This window comes from Verticillium dahliae, genomic scaffold, assembly GCF_000150675.1.
Source record: "Verticillium dahliae VdLs.17 supercont1.18 genomic scaffold, whole genome shotgun sequence".
Lineage (NCBI taxonomy): Eukaryota > Fungi > Ascomycota > Sordariomycetes > Glomerellales > Plectosphaerellaceae > Verticillium > Verticillium dahliae.
Window position 1 is genome coordinate 44638 of NW_009276923.1, and position 7096 is coordinate 51733.

Sequence of the window (7096 nt, forward strand, 5' to 3'; positions counted from 1 at the left end):
GTCGACCGGCACACATGGAAACGCCGCCGCCTAGGCTGTCAGCGTGGCAAACAAGCAATCGCAAGCGGACAGACACCTACCGTAGGGGAAGAACTCGCTTGACTTGGCAGTGAACACAAACTCCTCATGTCCTTGGTCATTGGTTCTGATATGACGCCCCGGCCAGAACTCGGTTGCGGGGTGTCCGTCGCGTGCCCAAACACCTTCGTCCAGCCCCGCGAGGCTTGTGGGCGCCTGCACCATGCGCCCACGCGGAAGTTCATAGCCGCAGATTGTTGTCTTTTGGACAACTTCACGCGTAATGCTGATAAGGACATGGAGGCGCATGCATTCGAGGTAGATGGCCTGGAGGAGAGGCAACTTGGCGAGCTTGAGTATGTCGATGTACTTCTTCCCGTCGTTGTCCTTGACGATTACTGAATCTGCCTCCTTCCGCGCGGCTGCAAAGAGCTCTGGATCTTTCACGAGCTCAAAGATGGCCCAAATGGTGATGGGAATCGAATTCGAATTGAGACCAAACAGCACCAAGAGTGTGTTGGCAGCAAGACCTTGTTCGGAAAGGCCCGCTGACTGGCCAAAAGCCGTGATAGCGCGGTGGTATCGGCTGCCCATGACCGGTTCCCAGTCAGGGTCTTCACAGCTGCCATCGGGACGTACAATCTTGGAGCCGTCGAGTTCCGTCTTGGCAAGAGCGCGTCGAAGATGGTGCTTGAGGAGGCCGTTGGTCTCGTCTCTAATCCGGGCAGGCCGCGGATCCCACCAAGCGGGTGTCCCGTACATGAGGCTGAGTGCCACGCTGTCGAAAGCCCAAAACTTTTCCACCAGGTCTGGGTTCGTCTCGACAATTTCCGTGCCGGTCACTGCTCTGGTGGCCGCCAAGGCCATTTCGCGCTTGATAAAGTCGATGAGGCGAACGCTTTCCCAGCGCCCGATCGTAGGTATCGCCTCTTCGATTCCCTGATCGAAGAACTTTCCATACCATCGCATCAAACCGATCGTGGGTGTTGTTTGCCCGAGCAGAGAGTGGACAACCTGAGTTTGCCGGTGCCAGACCCTCTGCACAGCAGGAAAGTCCTCCCAGCCTTTCCTCGGCGTGCTCCCGCGAGCTGATCCGTCTCTGCGATAGATGGCAATGTCATTCTTTGTCATTCCCATGACGTGTTCGAATATTTGGAGGAGAAACTTGTCCGGCGACAGCACGTCGGCGTTGCGGAAGAGAGGCTGCACAGCAGCGGGCCCACGCACGAGGGTGATGGGCATTAGACCGACGAAGAAAGTGGCGACGCTCGTTGACGTGAGATTGAGAAACAGCGAGACACGGTCGAGGAAGCCTGCAGGATCGGTCATGAAGGCGATGGCGTTGGAAACGAATGGGACGCGCTCTGGGATGCGGGGTGGTCCGCCTCTGCTCGGTCGAAGTGCCAGAGCCAGGACGACAATGGCAGCAAGGATTGTCCATCGTTGGGTCAGGATGTCGACGGCGAGTGTTGCGAAGATGCGCATACTGTCCGAGGCCATGGCTAGCGGCGGTTATGTGTGGTAAAGTTGTCGAACCGTACTCGAAGACGGCTTTGTCAAAGACGGCTGGAAGAAAAGATTCAGAGGGCCGGTCAAGACCTGGATGGGAAACACATGGGTGATGCCCACATTTCTGGTTCCCTCACCGATGGTGCAGCTTGCATGGAGCTACGCCCAAAGGAGGTCCTGCAGGTCGCGTCCAGCGAATCACTTCGTTTGTAGGCATCGCGTCTCCCAGCGAGGGGGAACTTGATGGATTACGGCGTAAGGTAAGGTACCTAGACTGGATGGGTTAACGTCCAGGATGGCTGTCTGTTGGTGGTGAGGACGGAGCAATGCGAGGGGTGTGAGAGTGGTCACGGCAGGAGCGTCTGTCATGGGGCCAGCAGATGGAACGCACCCTGCGCGAAGCTAATTTACTGGAGCAGCAAGTTACGCAGCAGAAAACTCAACTCAAAGCAATGATACGCAGTAGTGTCTATGTATTCGCCGAGCGTTCAGTACCTGTGCAATGACGGTAACCGGAGACATGGCCGGTCCCAGAGGCATGTTCACCGCGACAGAGGAGATCTCTTTGATATTCGACAGAAAATTGAATTCATAGGCAGTCTTCATTGTACCACCAGTTTATAAACGAATCAATCAAGAGCAACAAGGGCTGAACCAATACAGCGCTAATCTGCACCGCTCTTTACCCCCCAACATGTGCTGTCTAGACCCGTGACCCATCATCTGAGGCGGTACCATTTTGCTATATTCATCAGTCAGCAGTGCTTGACAAGATTCTTGAGACATCCTCTCACATTTCTTAGCCGCCTGTGGTTGAAGCTCTTCTTTATGTCTGTCAATGGTATCTGCAGACTCGAAGGACGGGCGCGGTTGTTCTCGTGCTGCGGGTTCGACTTGCTGCGGCTTGGATGCGCTGGAAACAGTGACTGGCAGGGTAAAGCCAAAGCCATAAATGGCAGCAGCTCCTACGGGCAGGCTGGCTGTTGAGATTTGTTGAGACGGCTTCTTGCTGGTCTTCTTATAGACCGGGGGAGGGGGGTAGCGGGAGGCCATCGTGAAAGATGAAGTAGAAGGTGATGATAGTTGTCCAGGTGAGTTTGGTCTGGACGAGAGCCTGCAAATATGGAAACAAAAGGCCGATTTATACTTTCCACGACGAAGTTACGTCCCTCTCAGATATTTCACTTACAAATCGTGAACATATCTGAAAGGTGACGATGCTCGCTCAGCAGGGCCTAATTCTCCGAGGCTTCTCCATGCCGCCGCCCAATCTAACTCGCCCAAAACGCCCAAAGAGGTCAAATCGAGACCAGGGCGGCCATTACGGAGTTTTGCGCGCTACATCCGTGGCTCAACATCGGCTGTACTGGCGAATCAACAGTCGGTTTGGACTGACTCTGCGGGGTCGCTGGCCAGCCCGCCAGGCCGGTCCCCGATGTCACAGGTTCGACGACCGTCGTCGAAGTCTTGAGCCGGTTCGTCGGTCCGCATATGCTGCCATGATCAAGAAAACCATCCAATATTTCGAGTATCCGGGGAATCACCGACGCCTCGTGCATGAGAGCGGAGTTGCCATAAGAGGAAGGCGGCTGGGCGTCTCCCTTGAGACTCATGACCTCTATTTATACCGACCTGGCTGACGCTCGTTTCAACAGCAGCTCTTCACCATCAAAATGACTTCGCACGAGTCCCTTACGTGGCGCCAGGCCTCGCCGGGCATCTGGCAGCGCGGCACTGACGAGATTGAGGAGTTTTACTCGACCATGGCCGTCTTGTACGAGGGCAGCGGCCGCATGTTCTTTGGCATCACGGGATTCCTGTCCCTGTCAGTCGATGTTGCCGCCAGCCAGGACCCGGCTGCTGCCAGTGAAGGTGTGAGGAACGCGCTGCAGAAGGGTTGGCTTGCCTTGCGATACCACCACCCAACGTTGGCTTCGCAGGTCACCAGGGATGACCAGGGCAAGTGGACCAAGACGTATCGCGGGTGCGCTGATGAGCAGGACCAAAATCGATGGCTCCAACAGACCTTTGTGACCGTAGCGAACGGACAGACTGGTCTCGAATGGGCCAACTCTGACCCTCCGGCGCCTCAGCTACCGACTTTGTTTGTTATTGGGCCACGCGAGGCGCAAGAGCAGACCGTCCGCTACGACCTCGTCTTTCGCTCCCCCCACGATATCATTGACGGCATCGGCACACTCATGATGCTCAACAATCTGATAGGCCACGCATCTGAGGCCTACGCACAAGGTGCGAGCTACCGAACGCCCGCCTTGGATGGCTCCGAAGCCGCGAACCTGAGTCCCCCTTACCGCATCGCCGCCAATGTCCCCGCGCAACTGTCGGAGGCCCAGAAAGAGCGACTCCAGACAGTCACTGCGCAAAAGGCCCAGGTTCGCGCAGATACCAGCGTCGAGATTCTCGCTCTGCCCTTCAGGGAGGGAGCTCAGGTCCCTGGCGTGCACAAGAGAACCGCCCTGACGCTGTCCGTCGGCGAGACAGCTCGCCTCTTGGCGGCTTGCAAAGCCGCCGGTGTCACGCCCACGCACGTCTTCCATGCTGCCGCGGCCGTGGTCGACCGTGACCTGCAGCCCGTGTCTGAGGCGCCGAGGCGCGTCCGCTACATCAACTACATCCTCCGCAACGAGCGCGCCGGCTGCGCTGAGCCGTTTGGCACCAGCAAGCACCCTGCGGCTCTGTACCACTCTGTTTCGGGCCAGAGCCTCGTTGTTGATATGGATATCACGCCCGGCAAAGCCGATGCCACGACGTGCAAAGAAGAGTTCCATTCCATCGTGCGTCACATGAGCGCCTTTTACAACGAGGTTCGCAACGACAGCGAACATGCCGCGTTGGTGCCGGACCTCTGGGCCATGGGAACGCCAGAGCTGCCCCTGGCGCCTCGGCCGCTGCCGGTACCCGCCCCCAACAGCCACCCGTCCGTGTCCATTTCCAGCATGGGCCGCGTCGACACGATCGTATCGCCCAGGACGGGCGCCTTTGACGTGCTCGATGCCTGGGTCACCGGTGAGGAGCTCGGAACAGGGCTAGGCATATTCCTGGGTTCGTTCAAGGGACGCTTGTGCGTGAGTGCTGCGTACAACGACGCATGGCACGACGAGGCCGGCGTGTCAGACTTTCTGCAGCGCGCCAAGGATGTCGTGTGGGCGGGGATGGATCTGGGAGTGTAGACAACTGAAAGCCCCTCAGTACATAGCATCTAGTCACTCAAGTCCGCTCGCAGCACGTTCAATGACAAGCTTTATTTTCTCCTTTAGTCCTGTCGCGCAGGATCCAGCTCAATCTTGCCGAAAGCCTCATCAATCTCGGCCATGACATCGGGCGTCAACTTGTCCAGAGACTGCAGAGCCTTGCAGTTGGCGACGACCTGCTCTGGCCGGGAGGCGCCCGTGATGACGGAGGAGACGTTGGGGTTCTTGAGGCACCAGGCAAGGGCGAGCTCGGCCTGCGGAATGCCGAGCTTGTCGGCAATGGGCTGATCCGTTAGCGCAAGTCGCCGGTCAAGAGTGGTGAAGAACATACCTTGAGCTTCTGCACCTTGGCGATGTCATCCTGCCAGGCCTTGTCGCCGTAGGCGTCGCGTACGGAGCTGACAAACTTGTCGTCGCCCTTGGCAAAACGGCTGCCGGCCGGAGGGCTGTCGGGCGAGTCGTTGTACTTGCCGCTGAGGAGGCCAAACTTGAGAGGGCTAAAGGTCGTCAGGCCAATGCCGAAACGGCTGTAGAGACGCTGGAATTCGCCCTCGACCTTTTGCCTGTGCAAGAGGTTGTAAAAGGGCTGCTCGACGATGGGGCCGATGAGACCCAGCTGCTTGGCGATACCGCTGGCCTCGGCAATCTCGTCGGCGCTCCACTCGCTCGTCCCCCAGTACATGGCCCAACCCTTGACTTCAATGACGTGGTTGAAGGCGCGCACCGTCTCCTCCATGGGCGTTAGGCGATCGGGCCTGTGGGCGTAGACGACGTCGACGTACTCGAGGTCGAGGCGCTTCAGAGACGCGCGCAGGCCCTCGATAATGTGCTTGCGGCTGAGGCCGTGGTTGTTGACGAGCACCTCGCCGTTGGCGCCGCCCCAGTTGAGCTTGGTCGTCACGACAATGTCGTTACGGTTCCAGCCAAACTTCTTGAAAGCCTTGCCCATGACAACCTCGGACTGTCCGCCGGCGTAGCTCTCGGCTGTGTCGAAGAAGTTGATGCCGCAGTCGTACGCCTGCTTCATGCACTCAAACGTCGTCTCGTCACCGTTCTGGCCGCCAAAGGTGAGCCAGCTGCCGAGGCCCAACGCCGAGACGTGAAGTCCCGAGTTGCCCAGCCGGCGATAGACCATGCCCGTGTTACGCGGTTCTTGCCAGGCCATTGTTGCGTCGTGTGGTGTAAAGGATAATGTGCAAAGTTGCGACGTGGGGGAGGACGAACTCGGTGAAGCACAGCAGCCTGCCCGCTTTAGTCCCCCCCCCCCCCCAATGTTCGGAGAAATTGTCGGAAGAATCGGAAAACTGGCGCGCTAATCGAAAGCCCGCCGCCGCATGAGTCAACCACTCACTCTCAGGACTGCCCCAGATCGAGCAACCAAGGATCGCCCGTCATCATGTCGACGCTGTTGTTTCCGGACAGACTCTCCATGGAGGCCTCACTCGTGGGTGGCTCCGATTCGAGCTGGGCCAAGAGGTCGAGCGATTGCGAAAACCAGCCACCGGTGCCGCCAGGGCTCATGCCTTCTGCTTCACCCTGTATCTGCTGGCCTCTGGTGCCGTCGGCGTGCTGCTGCTGCTCGAGTTCGGCGGCGGCCACGAGGGATAGCCAAGGCGACGCGGGGAACGGCCAGCCGAGAGGTTGCATCTGCGTCATGGCGGCCTGGTCATGGTAGGCCTGCACATCGAACGCCTGCTCGGGAGTTCCGTTTGCGTGATTCCAGGACGAGATGCCGCCGTCGAGGATCTCGTCGACGCGTTGGTGAGGGACCATGGTAGGACCGAGGCTGAAGAGCGCTGCTGGCTGGGCTTCGGCCTGGGCGATGCGCGCTCCGAGAAGACGCAGCAGGCTGTTGTTCCCGCCGCGCGTCGAGGCGAGTAGCGTCTGCAGACGCGCGAGAATGTCGCTGGGGCGGACGTCCATCGGCAGCGCGTTCGACTGGCTGAGGTGGCTGGCAATGACATCGGCGACGGCGCTCGCAATCTCGAAGACCTTGAACTCAATGCCGGGTCCGTGTGCCTCGAGAGCGGCGCTCGGTAGCCGTGCTGCGAGATCGAGAAACTCCTTGGCGATCTGGATCGGACCGTGTACGGCAATGGCTGCGGCGTTGGCGCGACGGCCCGTGTTGGCGCGCCAAATGAGAATCTGCATCCACTGACGGGTCGCGAGAATGTCGGCCTTTTGTACGTCGTTGCCGCCCTGCTCGAGATCGAGGGCATCCTCCTGCAGGCGTCGCTGCAGCGTGCTCAGGACATCAAAGTTTCGCGCGCCGGCGCCTTCAGCACCGTCGGCTGAATCTTGTAAAATCTCAAAGGCGCCAGACTGGTCGAAAATCCAGAACAAGTTGACAAGCTTCT

At 58.8% G+C, this 7096-nt stretch overlaps 4 protein-coding genes across 4 annotated transcripts; 1 reads left to right on the top strand and 3 right to left on the bottom strand.

Annotated features, from left to right (window-relative positions):
• Positions 1 to 30: 30 nt before the first annotated feature.
• On the bottom strand, positions 31 to 1518 carry VDAG_07777 (uncharacterized protein; the record flags this gene model as incomplete). The annotated part of the gene is made up of 1 exon (XM_009652543.1): positions 31 to 1518. The coding sequence occupies one exon, from the start codon at positions 1516 to 1518 to the stop codon at positions 31 to 33; it is 1488 nt and encodes a 495-aa protein (XP_009650838.1).
• Positions 1519 to 3200: 1682 nt separating this feature from the next.
• VDAG_07778 (uncharacterized protein) lies at positions 3201 to 4718 on the top strand (the record flags this gene model as incomplete). Its single annotated transcript, XM_009652544.1, has 1 exon — positions 3201 to 4718. One exon carries the CDS (start codon positions 3201 to 3203, stop codon positions 4716 to 4718), a length of 1518 nt encoding a protein of 505 aa, XP_009650839.1.
• An 83-nt stretch (positions 4719 to 4801) lies between these two features.
• On the bottom strand, positions 4802 to 5904 carry VDAG_07779 (voltage-gated potassium channel subunit beta-3; the record flags this gene model as incomplete). The annotated part of the gene is made up of 2 exons (XM_009652545.1): positions 4802 to 5008; positions 5071 to 5904. The coding sequence occupies 2 exons, from the start codon at positions 5902 to 5904 to the stop codon at positions 4802 to 4804; spliced, it is 1041 nt and encodes a 346-aa protein (XP_009650840.1).
• Positions 5905 to 6092: 188 nt separating this feature from the next.
• On the bottom strand, positions 6093 to 6890 carry VDAG_07780 (uncharacterized protein; the record flags this gene model as incomplete). Its single annotated transcript, XM_009652546.1, has 1 exon — positions 6093 to 6890. One exon carries the CDS (start codon positions 6888 to 6890, stop codon positions 6093 to 6095), a length of 798 nt encoding a protein of 265 aa, XP_009650841.1.
• Between the last annotated feature and the right edge of the window lie 206 nt (positions 6891 to 7096).